The sequence below is a fragment of the Stenella coeruleoalba genome (assembly GCF_951394435.1).
Source record: "Stenella coeruleoalba genome assembly, chromosome: 9".
Lineage (NCBI taxonomy): Eukaryota > Metazoa > Chordata > Mammalia > Artiodactyla > Delphinidae > Stenella > Stenella coeruleoalba.
In genome coordinates, this window is record NC_137155.1 from 44674050 (window position 1) to 44690069 (window position 16020).

General features: G+C 34.9%; 1 protein-coding gene across 2 annotated transcripts in view; it reads right to left on the reverse strand.

Moving 5' to 3' along the window:
* Positions 1–1349: 1349 nt before the first annotated feature.
* C1GALT1 (core 1 synthase, glycoprotein-N-acetylgalactosamine 3-beta-galactosyltransferase 1) overlaps positions 1350–16020 on the reverse strand; it is a 36704-nt gene continuing 22033 nt past the window's right edge. Inside the window, exons 2-5 of one of the 2 annotated variants that reach the window (XR_013829882.1) lie at positions 12668–12904; positions 8791–9458; positions 6044–6155; positions 4369–4385 (exon numbers count right to left, since the gene is read on the reverse strand). Coding sequence is in view for 1 of the 2 variants with exons in the window: in XM_079932211.1 (XP_079788337.1) it covers positions 6050–6268; positions 8791–9458; positions 12668–12904 (1124 nt within the window). In the remaining variant the exon portion in view is untranslated. Of the gene's footprint in view, positions 6269–8790; positions 9459–12667; positions 12905–16020 lie in introns of both variants that reach the window. The other variant, XM_079932211.1, reaches the window with a different exon arrangement.

Below are 16020 nucleotides of genomic sequence, written 5' to 3' on the forward strand. Positions count from 1 at the left end.
CTATATCGTCAGCATTATTAGATCTGATATAAAATATGTTTGGGGTAGAGCCCTTTCCTTTAGCAAGAAAATAAATTCAACAATAATCATGTATCCTTTCCAGGATTATACCTTCGGAAAACTTAAAATAGGTAATAAACCTGTATATATTTAGGTAAATACATCTCTTCTCTGACATTAACTAGCAGTACAACTAAACACTACTGACTGGAAAACATGGGACTTTCTGGATATGTTAAACTGTACAACTCTGATACTAAAGCAACATGAAGTAGCATTTATCTCCTTAGCTTTTCTAAAGCTGCTTAATCCAAATGGCACTGCATGTATATATATATATGTTGGTACATACATACATGTGCTTGGGCACTAGTAAGTAGCATACTGGGTAGCAGTTACTGAAAATTGAGGCAGACAGGCTAGCCTCAGGGGCCTTATGAACATCTGTAATAATTTGCTTAGGAAGAGGTAGGTCAATTTTTATTCATATCCTAAAAGTCCCAGGCTGATCTAATATCAATAGACCTGAGCTTTGTATGAAATATGCCTAAAACCACAAAGATTTTGGCCTATAGATCACATTTCAATGAGCCTTCACATATGCCCAAAGCATGATTACACAAAGGTGGGAAACATTATTATTACTATTTTTTTACATAGTAGGAGCAAAGAACTTCATAGACATAAATAAATGCCTTTTGAAGCATATAAAATGTTTGTCATTCAGGTCAGCTCAAATATTACCTCAGAGGTCTTCCCTGACACCCCACCCAGAAAATTGCTCTACCATATCACTCTTATTTTCCTACCACCATTCTCTGAAATATCTTGTTCCTTCATCTATTAATTTGTTTATTGTCTAGCTGTAGAATTAAGGCTCTAGGAGAACAGAAATCCTGTATATTTTCTTCACCACTGTATTTCTAGTAGATGCTGGGCACAATTATTTAAATAAATAATTAGTTGAATAAATTAATTTCTCAGTGTACATGACAGATCAAAATATACCAAGAAATAGAAAAGCAATCTTTTCCTCTTTCGATAACATATACGTATACCTATACACATACATACATAGACACACACTTACCTGGCCTACAGCGTAGGTGTTTCTGTTTTTTGAGGTACATTATTCAAAATCAGAGGTGGAATATTTTGTTGCTTTAAAGAAAAATAATATATGTTGCAGTAAAAATTATTTAAGCCTATTTAAATTGAATAATTTTGATGGGAAAATAGTTTAATATTTTTGGTAAACAACCCCAAAACTACCCATTAGAGACAATGTTTCTCCCACAACTTTTACATCAGTTAAAAATAATCAGATAAAACAGCTTTAAACATGGTAATTTATTTTATGCAGTTGTTTAAATCCATTGTTTAAAAATGTTCAAAAGGCACTTTAAAAAACATATTTAAAAATACATTTTTCTGACTTATTGGTGATCACTTAAAATAAGCAAGTCACCAGACATTTTTAAATCATTCATGATACTATTACCTTACATAATTTTTAAATTCCAAAACACAAACGTTCACTGGGTAATATAACACACTGCTTAGCAGTAAGATTAGTTTCCCTCTAATAATATACTTCATATGGATTATTAATTTGCAGGGCCCTGCAAAGTTATTTAAACTTAACACATATAAACTAAAAACTAGAGAGGTAAAGGAATTGAAATAGAGCATTATTCAACTCTGAAACTAGTTTCAGAGTTGGTTTCTCTAAAGAGAATTTATAAAATTTCTTATTCTAATTTGAATTAAATCTCTATTTCAACTCCAATATATAAACATAAGCCATCTTTTAAAAATCAACAGAGGTTACATTTAGCACAAAATAAACCACAGGTTGTCCCCTAGATTTCTTAAGTATGCTTCTGTCAGGCTTACTATAAATAAGTAGAGAGATGAGGCAAATGAGGTTTTTTTGTTTGTGAAAAGGGGAATTTGGGAAGTAATAGAATCCAAATAATTTTACTTCATTTAATTGTATATCTAGCATTAGTTTAACATTGTAGACTTTTAAGTAGGTCAAGTATCCTGAGAGCCAGCAGGCATTATTCTTAGACAAATTTTTACTTCCAACCTCATAGGGAAACCTAACATTAATAGGTATAAAATAATGTAAGTGATACATACAAACTCTAATCACTAATAACAGCCAAATTAACCTTGCGAAGGCAGAATTAAGAGTAGTTAGAAAATGGAAGTTAGTTATCAAGGAAATAAAGGGCAATAAATACAAAGAAGCAGAAATTGTCAGAGAATATTCTAAAGAAATGAAAATTTAAATGAATAAAAGGGTAGACTTGATGTAATCAATCAAATGAAGGATTTTTTCAAGACTCAATCTGGTAATAATACAGTATAACGGCTCAAGGAAGTGAAAAATTAATACTCAAACAATTATGAAAATAACCAGTTAGTAAATTTAATGCTCAAACCCAATTACCATACTTAAAAAAAAATTGGTCAGTGATTTATTTTCGAATCTTCTTACAGTAACAAAAACTCCTCTGAAGTTTATTTGAAAACAAATAATTGAACTCTGGGATAAAAATCTGCTTTGTATCATCTATGAACTTCCCACTTGAAAATACAAGTATATATTGGAGAACGTAAGATAGCAAAAGCCTGTTTTGAGACCATACTAAAATCATTTACTCAGATGACAAAAATCTTAATTCAAAAGACAGTAAGTCATTATCATCATGAAATCTGGTTTTATGTGCTCTATCAAATACTTGGAGAGTTTTTTTCTTTATTAGGTCCTATAGGACAGTCAACTGATTCTTGAAAAGTGATGAAATTTTGATAGTATGAATTGGCAGAAAAACATTCTGCACATTATAAAATAGTACTTTGCTACCTCCATTTAAAATGTTTTTACTAACAACTGTGGACATTTTTTATGACATTCATTTAAGTATGTTTTAATGAATTAATATATACTTACTAGTATTTACTGAAACTTTTCTGCCCCAATATGAAATTACTAAACTTCATATTTTACTGTGGGCCCTGATATTAGTAACTCTGAAGAAGCTGAAAAATTTTGCCAAAATGAATGATCCACTGATCCTTTAAATTATCTTTAGTCTTTTACATTTAATATAGTGTGATGCTGAACTACACTCATTTAAAACATGCTTTATCTAAATTTTTGAAAGATAACCTTACTTATGGGGCAAGTATCCAAGGATGATTGGCATCAGAATCACCAGGTTTTAGGGAAATGCTGAATAAGACTCACCTGGAGGGCTTGTTTAAACATAATTGCTAGCCTCTACCCCTAGAGTTCCTGATTCAGTAGGCCTGGGGTGAGACACAGGAGAGGATGCATTACCAACAAGTTTCCAGGTGATGCTGATACTGCTGGTTGGGACCACACACTGGTGGAGAACCAGTGCCCCAGGGTATCTGGTAAGAATGCATACTCCTGGGTCCCATGATAGAATCAAAATTTCTGGAATTGGGGTCTTGAAATCTCCATTTTAACAAGCTCCCAGGCAAGAGTATAATAACAATAACAATTTAAGAAGCACTATGATAATTTGGCTGGTTAATTTGACTACTGCTGGCCAATGCATCAGATGTCACATGCCATTAAATAAAAATGGAAATAATGCTAATGATTAACCTCAAGGCTAACATGGGGCAAAGAATACACAGGCTTCCAGTATAAATCCTAGCTCTTTTACTTAGTAGCTTTCTGACAGTGGAAAATGACTTTAGTTTTCTGAGCCTCAGTTTTCTCATCTATAATATGGGAATAACCCCCAATTTGTGAGGATTAACACAGAGTATCTAAGCACGTTACCTGCCATACAGTAGGCATCAAATAAAAACTAGCTATTACTTATTGTAAGAAATGTATGAGTTATTTCCTTTATTACCTGATTTGATTAAAGCAGATTTCTCATTCATTTAAAACAAATATTTACACTCCAAGGTAAAGAATAATAAGAAAACTTTATACTTAGCACTCCATACTCTGGGCCAAACAGTGTTTTTAAAAGCCATACACATTTTCACTCGTTTAATCCTCATATAAATCCTGTGAGGTAGGTAGTATTATTGTCCCTAGTTTACAGATGAGGGAATTGAGGCACAGAGAGATTAATTGCTCAAGGCTACAAAACTAGTGATGGAGCAAGAATTTAAATCCAGGCAGTCTGACTTCAGACCCCAGGATTCATCACAATGTTGATTTCCTATGAATCAATTTTAAGGTTTTTGGATGTTTATGGTAAACCAGTTATACTTCTAGTACAGAAAAGTAGCATGTACGGACTGCAAATAAATTCCTATCCATACCAAGGTAAAGAGGTGTTCAAAGAATAGAATGAACGCCTTGAAATTCTGGCAGATGATATCACCTTGAAAATAACAAAAAACAATTCAATTGGTAAAAACTGGTATAAGTTTTCACTATGTTGACAGAGTAATCCATAATTAGCTACTAAGATGAACATCCTCTCAAATATACAGCTGAAAGAGGTCATGGTTTTGACATGTTTTGGCACAATAAACTATTTAGCTAAGCAGCAGAATCAGTGGCATGACAGCCACATAAAATTAGCATAATGATAAAACATAAGAGAAATGTAAATTATTTGTAACGTTTAAGATAATCTTACGGAAAGTCTGTAAAGTATTCTGTTAGGATACACTCAGATGATATTGCTAAAGACAACAAAAATTTTAAATTTTCTTTCCTTCCAGAAATTCTTTAAATAGAGGGTACCTAAAATTAGAACAAAACATTTATGAATGTGTTTTTGATGTCATCAAGACTGAGTTCTCTTACAACTGTCCACTGGCAAAACAATCATCCCAAATAAGTCAGCATCAAAATTCAGGCTGTTATTCGTAAACTAAGTATTTGATCTTTTAATATCCGACATATTTCAATTTGTTTAAGCACTCTGCATTTTTTAATGTTTTTAATTAACTCTGGTCAAAATCTCATAAATTATTTTGCCAGTGTAACTAACAGCCACCTCAGAGCCTGAAAATGAGTCTCAAAACTCTGCTTTAAACAAGTTATGAAAGGCACAAACAAGTTCTCATCTCTCAGCAGGATGAGAATGAAAGGAACTATAATTATGTAGTTGGACAGTTTTAAATAATCATCTAAAAATGTTACTTAGTGATTCCTGAGAGTGGCACTAATATAAGAAAAGCATCCCCAAATAGCACTACATTTACTATTTATTAGTTACCCATAATTAACAATGGGCAAATTTGGGAATAAAATATTTAAAAATGCATGTTTACAGAATGCTATTAACACTTTCAGTAAATAAATATTAATAGTTGAGAATGGCATTCAAGAATGGTTAAACATGTTTAGGAAAGAGACAACGGGGACTCAGTAAAAGATTAACTATTAATTAGAACCAAGTAGATAATACAGTCAAGGCCCATGATAATTTCAAAATGTGGTTTTATTAATGCACTTTAGGTCAAGTGCCATTCTTATTCTACCTTACTCTGGAAGAAATACTGCCAATTATAAATAGTCACAGCAAAATTTTCATTAGACAAAAGTTGGATGTGTGTGTGTGGGGGGGGGTTGGTTCATTTATATCATACTGCAAATATAAACTCATGTTTTGAGTTTACAAGCAACACTGAGCAACAATATTTCCTTCTAAATTTTCTTTAAGGCAGATCTGTGTAGCATCGTGTGTGGGTTACTAACAATGATGCAGTGTAGTTTTAGCAAATTTAACTGTTTAATTTTCTCAGTGAAAATAATACATGTGGTCAGGAACAGGCAACAAAATCTCTTCTTGTTCCTCTGCCTGGCCACCATTTTAAAAACACAAGTTTTTCATATATGTATATATATTACTGTATCAAAACACATTTCAACAGACTTCACAGCTCACTTAAAGCTTCAGTTTACAGTCATTCATATGAAAAATTTCTAATATGGAATGTTCACTTAGAAAGAATTCCTCACTGGGATTCCAGTGTTCTATATCAGAAATGGAGAAGTTCTTCTTCAGTGCAATGCTAGACATTTTACCTCTGTTCATTTATGTTTTTCTTTCAAGGGCTCCTGATTTACTTTTGTATCTTCGTTTTTGTATGTTTGACTTATTTCCTTTAGCATCTTCTCAGGTAAGGCAGGTTGATATCTGTATAAATAACCATACGGACGAAGATGATAAACGAGGTATTCTAACTCATACATAGTTGTAGGATCAACATAGTGAAAAGAAACTGCAAGATCAGAACAGCAACCAGGACCCTAAAAAAGTAATGGAAACAGGCATTATTAATAAATAGCACATTGTTAACATACAATATTCAAATACTGATAAAGGAAACACTAATTTTAACAGAATCCAAGCATTAAGGCTGGCAAAGTAAAGCAGAGGCACAAAATTTATTAGACCTGTGAAAGAAACCAAGAGTTTTCAGAGTTCCCAATGATTTAAAATCAAACATGAAGTTACTGAAGTATATCTAACTGAAACAATATTCTCTCATGCCCTATGGATTAGCAAAAAAAGAAAACGCTTGAGACCTCTTCAAATAAAAGGGTCAGCTATACAAAGGATAATGTTCTATTTCTCCAAGTTTTGCTTTCTCTTCATAACTTTCTTACTATGAAGTTTTGCTTGGCTCAGCCTCAGAAAGACACCTTTGGAACATTCAATGACTACAAAGCCTTGCCCAGTATGTGTCTGCAACCTAATACTTCATCGACAAATCAACCCAAACAGTATAGTATTTAAGAGAGGAAGTGCTGAGTCACACATGGGTTTGCGTCTAAATTTTGCCTACTAGTATATAATCTTGGGCAAGTTACTTAATCTCTATAAGCTTCAATTTCCCTATGTTCAAAAGATGCTTACTTAAAGGAGACAACGTGTCACACACTTGGTACCATGCTTTACCTATAGTAAATGCTCAATAAATGTTAGCTATTACTGACAGAATAATAAAGTTCAGGTGGCCCTCAGTAAGTAGGTCGAAGTAAAACCTTTGTTCAGTTTATCTAATTCTCATAGATTTCTAATAGAGTTGGCATGAGAGCAGATTTAAATAAAACAAGACAAAAACAAAATAACAAAAATACAACAAACATACAAAGAGGAATGAAAACGCAAGAAAATAAAACAAATTTTAAAAACTGGTCCCAGACTTAAATAGTCACAAGGTCATCTGGGGGTCAGAATTGGTATCTGGAGACTGTTTCACTCAGATGACTCCAGAAAACTTAAGTCTCTAACGTCTTTGCAGGGGCCCAGGGAGAAAAACAGTCTGGCAAGTTCCCAGAGAAGATTCATATTGACCTATTAAATTGAACATTTAATAATTCATGTTTGGAAGTATGTAGCTTACAATGCAGTAAAAAATCAAGAAATTGTCCACTGTATTTTCTCTGATGTTTCCTTTGAAACAAACACTGGATATGTGGGTTTCTTGGACCACTAAGTAGATGCTGGAAAATTATCTGGTGCCTACTTTTTACAACTTTAGGGAATTTAATAATAGGAACAAATATGAAAAGTAAACAGATAAGTCAACTTGTGATTATCAAACCAGCTCTGTCCAGTAGATATATGTGAGCCACACAATGCAATAGCCATACTTAAAAAGTAAAAATAGGTGAAATTAATTTGAATATATTTTAACTGAATAAATCTATATTATTTTAATATTCAATAGGTGATCAATATTTTTTAAATTACTGATGAAATCATTCTTTTTATTTGTGCTAAGTCCTTGAAATCAAGTATGACTTTTATACCTGAGCATATCTAAATTTTGATAGCCATACTTCAAACACTCAGTAGTCATATATGGTTAGTGGATACTATAGTGGCCAGTGCATAGTAAACTAAAGACTAGGACAAGAGCGGTTAATATTAAATTACTGATCCTTTCTGGAAGCAATTTTATATAACTCTGAAATATTGCAATAATATTTTTGATAAGATTTACTGCATTAATTATGTTATACTCTATTGTGCTGTTTTGTGACTGGATGGCCAGGATACTGTTTTTATTAAGCTTTATAAGCAATAAAAGGCTATAAAAAAACAGCTAATATTATTAGAAACAAAATACCTAGTCCTTTGCATATGATTATGGATACCCCAAAAACTCAAGAGTGAAAAATCATCAGAAATAAAAAATCCAGGAACAGAGCCAGATTTTAAAGATGCTTTTTTTAAAAACAGCTTTCATGTATATACTAGTTAAAAAGTTTTAAGAGCCCAAGTCTCAAAGTCTTTTCATGCGTTGTTCCTAAAGACGTGAAGGCTCTTTACCCAGATCTTCCCGTAGCCTGCTTTCTAACCTCATTCAGGTTTCTGTTCAAAAGTTACCCTTCAGAGAAGTCTTCCTTAATTGCCTAAACTACAGTACCCCATTCCACTCTGGGTCACTCTCCATCCTCTTACCTGGGTTTACTGTTCTTCAGGGCACTTGCCACTACCTAAAATCATATTATAACTTGACTTGTCTTGCCTGTTTGTTGCATGTCTCTTCATCCAGAATGTAAGGTTCATAAGAACTGGAACTTGGCCATATTTACTGCTATATTCTTAGTGCCTGGCATACAGTAGTATGAATATTTGTTGAATTACCACTGCCGACACCTTTGTTCTCATCTACTCTGTTACACTGCCATTCGATATAAAAAGACTAAGGTAGATTCTTAGTTATTGATACTAAAGAAACATACACATTATTAGTTTTTTTTTAAGTAAACAAAAGTCAGTCTAAGTATTTATACAGTAATAAAATTTTTAAACTTACCTCTACAGGAGGATAATAGTTATAATTCCAGTACCAAAAGGTTCTAGGCAGATAACCCTTAATTAAATGGTGTTCTGGTACAAAGGGATGAAAAGTTTCTTTTCCAGTGGTATCTCTGGAATCTCCTGCTTCTACATTTATAATTTCCATGCATCTCCCCAGTGCTAAATCTTCGATGGAGGAACTATGCGTACATTTGTCTGTTTTAAATGCATCAACAAATCTCTTCAAGGCTTCTTTGCTCAGTACATATCCTGCTCCTCCACTCATGTAGCCCTGCTTTACATAGGGCTTAAATCTTCTCCCGAAGTAAATGGGTTCTTCAGGGTTGTATTTTGAGAGAAGCCATCTCAAGTTATCTAATATAACATATGTATCATCATCTGCTTTCATAAACCAATCAGCATCTTCTAAATAATGATCATGAACATACTGAAAAGCTTTAATTGTTTTCCAGTATAGTTGGTCTCTGCCTTCTCTGGTTTTTAATCCCACAGCAGGGAAGTCTTTATTTTCTTCTGAACTCATAAATAACACTTTATTACAACGCTGGGCCCATGTAGCTTTGACGTGTTTAGCCTTTTTCTCTAGATTTTGAGGCCCTGTCATTACCCAGCAAAGAATTTTAACCTTCTGATAGAGGTTTTCAGCGATGTCAGTGTTCTCATCTATTAAACAGAAATTGTTTAAAGTTAATTCACATAGTTGTAAAATCCAAATAAATTATACCAAAGAAGACATTTTCTTAAACAATTTCAAAGATCCCCCCCGCCCCCATATACCTCTTTACCATTAGTGATTTAGCTGAAAGAAACAGAACATTGACAGGAATTTCTCACTGCTGTGAATAAGCTTCTGAAGGGCAGTAAAGACAAACTAATGAAGCAGCAGTTCATTTTGGAGTCCACAAGAGTCTAGTGTTAAGAATTTCTACAAGTACCCTGAGGTGGTTTTAAAAATGCTTTCATGACTACCCCAGTTCGAAGAAGAGGAGTTAATGCAAAACAGAGATTACTTCTTACAGTAACATACCTCATTCCAAAATGCAAATCTAACAGTGAGAAATGGAAGAACAGGTAGAGGTAGTATTTCCAAGATTGTCTAGAGCAGTGTTTTTCAAAGCACTGGTTGGCAAAGAAATAGGGAGCTTATGCCAGAATATAAAGCAACATGTTACTTCTTTCATCAAGGAAGTTTTACGACAACCTATCAAAACGTCCACTTAACTCAGCAGCGAGCTTAACTGAGTTACATCCTGGTGCAAGATCCTTATTAGGATGCAGACAGGTAACAAACAATTCACAGGCTGTCAGGCCAAGGCTACCTTTTGAGTAACACTGCTCTAGAGGAAGAATCCAACTATGATATTCCAGATCAGTGCTTGGTGAAGGATCAATTTTTATTTCATTGTTAGAGACCTATACTTCTGTAAATATGCTAAAAATGAATTACTAATAAAATAAAATTTAAAAAATAAATATAAAGTACAAGCCCAAAGTTTTTATTTCTAGATTTATTCAAAATTATTGTCAAATTACCATAAAAGTTTCTAACTATTTAATCCTGATTTTAATACTTATTTAGTTGTGGACCAGCATGAGTCTGCAAAACCTCACTTTGTGTAGTAATGCTCTAGGCAGAATTCTGAGGAAACATCCTTAAAGTTAAGGTCAACCAGTGAGTTACAAAAGCTCAGCCGTGAGAAAAATTAACAACTGGAGGCAAAAATTTCTAGTTAACTGATGGAGAGGGAGTAGAAGGAAAGATTGGGCAGGGCATGAAAGTATTCTCATGTCCCTCTGAATTTCAAGAATTCACAATCCAAAAACAGAGAAAATTACCCTCTTTTCAGTCAGAGAGCATTCACATTTCATATACTTGAGGAGCCCAATCTCTTAGCTGTACAGATATACCAAATCCTGGATGGTGGCGAAAGTGGTGGAAGCAGCAATCCCCAATATGTTTCACTTAGAGCAAGACATCCTTCTCCCTACTGCTGGAATCTGGTAGATAGTCTTTCTCATTCTTTCAATTATTAATTCATTCATTACTCTGTAGTAGGCATGTACTGGTACAGGAGATAAAAAGATGAATAAGACACATGCCTTATTCATGTGTCTTCAGAAGAATTCATTCTAGCATGGGAGCTTGGCATACAAACCAATACTTGCCATACACTAGAAATGCTATAATAGAGGTATGTATGAAGGTTTCAATGTGCTGAGGGTAAAATAAAGCAATGCCTTATAAACACTATAGAACAGTGGAATGGGAAGTTGGCTAGAATAGAGAAGAAGGGGATATAAAGCAATATCAGGAAAAATAAGAGATGATGCAAAAATTAGGTCTCTAAATGAAGCTCACCATAAGAAAGGACAAAAGGCATGGTGAAGTTTGCTTGAGAGCAGGTACATGGATATACGGCCTGAGCTAGGGCAAGCGTGCTACAGATTGAGAGAAGTAACCTAAAAAATGGTAAAGAAGCAGACTGTTAGAATTTATGAGAAACAGGATTGGTTGGTAAGCAAAGGAAAGCACCTACCACGACTTCATAGTTTCTGGCTGGCTTAGGCAGAAAGTAATGAGCTATATAAAAATAGGAGGAAGAATGAATTTTAGGATTATAAAGGAAAAGGAGTGTGATTTACACATGTTAAGTCTGAGAGAAACAGACCTCTAGCATACCCCACATTCTGTGGACCATCAAGTAGGACAAGTAGATCCTAATATATGTGCCTGCAGTGAGGCCGATCTAGTACAGCCTACCAGGAGTAGAGAAGCCTGGCCCCAACTGATCAACTGAAGACCTAGAGCAATGATACAGATCAAATGCACAATGATTAAACTGCTCTGTGATAAGAACATGGCTGCTCAGAGCTGAATCACTGTCATACAAACATTCACACACACGACACACTTTGTAATAGTATGCATGTATTTGCTAGTGTATAAAACTCAACAAGGATGTGATACCTCGCCCTCAACCTCAGCTTGAGAGATAGGAAAGAAGCAATTTACTGCCAAAAAGGTAAGAGAAAAAACCCTTAATGGGGGACCCTCTGCATTTCAGAATTCCAATGGTTTTTCAAGGTGCTATACTGTTTTCTGTCAAATAAATCACAATTTGCAGAGATCTTTGAATTCTGAACGTCTTCTCGTAGTGTCTGGAACTGGGCTAAGGTAAAGCCAGCAAGGAACAGATGGAAACTAAAATTATGGGGATTGATGACATCACACAGGCAAAGAAAGAGCCAAAGGACAGAAACTTGGAGAAAACCAACATTTAAGGGGCACATAGAGGACATAATTCAGAACATTTGGATAGAGGTAGAAGACCAGGAGAAAATGAAGTCATTATATATAACACATTCCTAGTTTTCTACTTCCCTAATTTTTTATGCCTCTCAAAACAAGAAAAGATTAGTTACGTTAGCTACTGATAAAATATAAATTGAGATTTATATATATCTCTTGAGCTTTTCTAGGAAAACAAGACTAAGCAAAAACCAAGATTAAAACAAGATGATAGCAAAAACCAAAGACACAGATATGAACCATGATAACAAAATTAAAATTTTTAGAAACAAATCTAACTTGAAAGTCTTGCCTTTCCCCAAATTATGATTTCTGAACTATTTCTATTTAAAAATAAATTCAAAGTTAATATCTTACACCCTAAATAAATCTGGGTTTTAGCAATTTCCTTCTCCTTTGGCAAACCAAGAACTGTCATTTAATATCTAGAATTAAGCTCATTTTCATCAAAAGATATAGTGATATAATAAATTTCATATAAATAACTTTTTCCAATTCTCTCAACACTTAAACAGATTGAAAAATATGGTTTATCTTTACTCCTTAATAAAGTAAGCCATACCTTTATGTTGGCTAGCATCTGCATCAAAGTTCATCTGTCCTTCTAGATGATTCTGTTCATTATCATCTGAATGCCTAGCATGAGGATCATTATGAAGAATATTAGGCTGGAGGTCCCTCTGTTCTCCCAACAAAATACTAAGTAGCTGAGAACATAAAACAAATCCGATTGCTGATCCACAAAGGAAGGTTAAAAAATTCAGCCAAGATTTAGAGGCCATTTCCCGAAAATGTATTTCTGTAAGAAAAAAATTAGCAGGATGTTATAAATTATAAAGCAATATAAATACCAAGAGTAAGGACTGATAACTTTTAGCTATACTGGGAAGTTAATTCCTTTCATACAGGAGAACATATCTAAGAGTATTTAACTTTTGTCCCTCTATTTCCTGCGAAAACACACAGTATGGACAATTCAATAAAATAAACAGAGTAGCAACTAGGAGGATCACTGCTGGGGTGGGGCACGGGCAAATATGTCAGTATTTACACACGGAATTTCCTGTTCTTCTAGCCAGGATCCTGCATGGACCCAAGCCTGCTTGCCACGTTCTTTTTCTTTCTTTGCTATCAAAATACTTATATTTACCCTTTTTCTCTTTTGGTAGTAATCATTACCTACTCTCATCAGGGGTCAGCAAACATTTTCTGTAAAGAATTAGAAATAAAATACACCAGGCTTTGTGGACCACAAAGTGTCTTGTATATTCTTTTTCTTGCTTTTTATTAAAACAATCTTTTAAAGATGTAAGAAGAATTCTTAGCTTGTAGAAGGCTAGAGTCAGCACTGTTTCGGGATCCGCAGGGCCAAACCTATCTGCCACCTGTTTTTGTAAGTGAAGTTTTACTTGAATACACCCAGTGTTGACTATGGCTGCTTTTGCACTACAACAGCAGAGTTGAGTACCTGCAACAATGGCAGTATGTCCCGCAAAGCCTCATCTAGCCCTTTAAAAGAAAAGTTTGCCAACTCCTCGCCCTAATACCCAGGCTTCACTGCAGTGGTGAATGCAGCTGCCACCTGCTCACCATCTTTCATTGTTATCCCACTGGACTGCAAGACCCCGAACAGCATCTATATATCACTAGGATTAAGTAGGATGCCTGGGACAGTGGCTGCTCGACAAATGCCTGTTGAACTGCCTGACAACGAAACAGGCCCTTCTTAAGTGTTTGCTAATAATTACTACATGGTGAACTTATAAATTCCTATGAAATTCTTATGAGAATAGTCCTAATTCTACAGTTTCCAACTCCCCAAGATAATTTTTTAAACGTTTGCTAAGCATCTACCACATGCCAGATGCAGTCCATACTTTATCTCGCTTGAAAAAAATTTTAGTTTCATTTTTCATTCTCACTATGACCATTTTGCAGATAAGAAAACAGAAATTTATAAAAATTAACAGATAACTTGCACAGGTTGACAAAAATCAATAAAAGTCACAATTTGAACCCAAGTCTGTCTGCTTAAAAAGTCAGTGCTCTTTCCATTGCATTTCTCAAACTCTTTACCCAATCACCACTAACAGCACAGGACAATGGACATGTATAGTGAAGGTAGGGGTTTGGGAGATATGACCATCAAAATAAAAACTGCTTTGAAGTATTTTGTAAAAACAAATAAACAAACCAATGATCATCACTGGAACAACAAAACAACTTCATGTGGTTATATTTCCAGAATGGCTAGGTTCTTTAAAACCAACCATCCAGCTGAGTACAACCAGAAAAACTGAACAAAATGTAAAAATATATATGTTTGGAGACACTGGTAAGATATCAAGGCAGTGAGAATTGAGGGGAGGGGGGACAAGCTCTGGAAAAAGAAAGAAATCAGGAAAGGTGGGCTGGAAATTTGGCACAGCTTCATTCCTCAATACAGCTACTGATTCTGACAGAGAAAACAGGAGCTGACGCATAGAAGCTAAGAAAAAAAACAGAGTCCAGCATCTGTCTCGGAGAAGAGGTCTTGGAAAACAGCCAGGCTTTTATCTGGACCCTCAAAGGCTACAATCTAGGAATAAGGAAGGAGCAGAAATTAGACCAACCTTCACAAGGACTGAAGCCCAAGTTGGAATCATCTTAACCACTGACTGATTAGCGTGATCTACCCCTAGCCTAACTGCAAAAATAAAGTTTCCTGGATAAATATAAAATTATGGAGAACCTCAAATTATTATTATAATTTTTTGGTAGTGATAATGTCCAACACAATAAAAAATAATCAGGTATCAAAATTAAAAGTCTGACTGAAAACAGAGAAAATAGTAGAAAATAGAAACTGACCCACAGGAGACTTAGATAAGAGATTTTCCTACTAATAACTTTAGTTAGTCAATAAGTTCAATGACAAGATTAAGATATAAGGTATAGGGTTTCCCTGGTGGCACAGTGGTTGAGAGTCCGCCTGCCGATGTGGGGGACACAGGTTCGTGCCTCGATTGGGGAGGATCCCACATGCTGCGGAGCAGCTGGGCCCATGAGCCATGGCCGCTGAGCCTGCGCGTCCAGAGCCTGTGCTCCGCAACGGGAGAGGCCACAACGGTGAGAGGCCCGCGTACCGCAAAAAAAAAAAAAAAAAAAAAAAAAGATATAAGGTATAGAATAGACATAGGTGAAGAGGAAAATTAATAAACTGAAAGCCAGGTCAGAAGAAATTACACAGACTGAAGTACAAAAAGACATAAGGATGGTAAATTAAAAATTGAGCGAAAGAAACATAAGGAATAGAGTGAAAAGGTCTAACATATGTGTTAACTGGAATCTTTGAAGAAAAAGAGACATATGATTGAGGAGAACCAGTATGTGAAGAAATAATGACTGAACATTTTCCAAAACTGACAAAAGACTACCAACTATCAGATTCAGGAGGCTCTATGAAACACAAAAAAATTTAAAAACTAAAAATAAAAAAGAAAGAAAAGAAAATGATACCAAGAAACACTACAGTGAAACTGCCAAAAACCAAAGACAAAGAAAGCATTCTATATCCAGCAAAAATTGCATTCAAAAATAAATCTGAAAAAGATTTTTCAAAAAACAAAATCTGAATGAATTCATAATAAGCAGGTCTACTCTAAAAGAAATACTAAAAGGAGGGACTTCTCTGGTGCTGCAGTGGTTAAGAATCCGCCTGCCAATGCAGGGGACACGGATTTGAGCCCTGGTCTGGGAAGATCTCACATGTCGCGGAGCAACTTAAGCCTGTGTGCCACAACTACTGAGCCTGTACTCTAGAGCCTGCGAGCCACAACTACTGAGCCTGTGTGCCAAAACTACTGAAACCTGCACACCTAAAGCCCATGCTCCACAACAAGAGAAGCCACTGCAATGAGAAGCCCGCGCACGCAC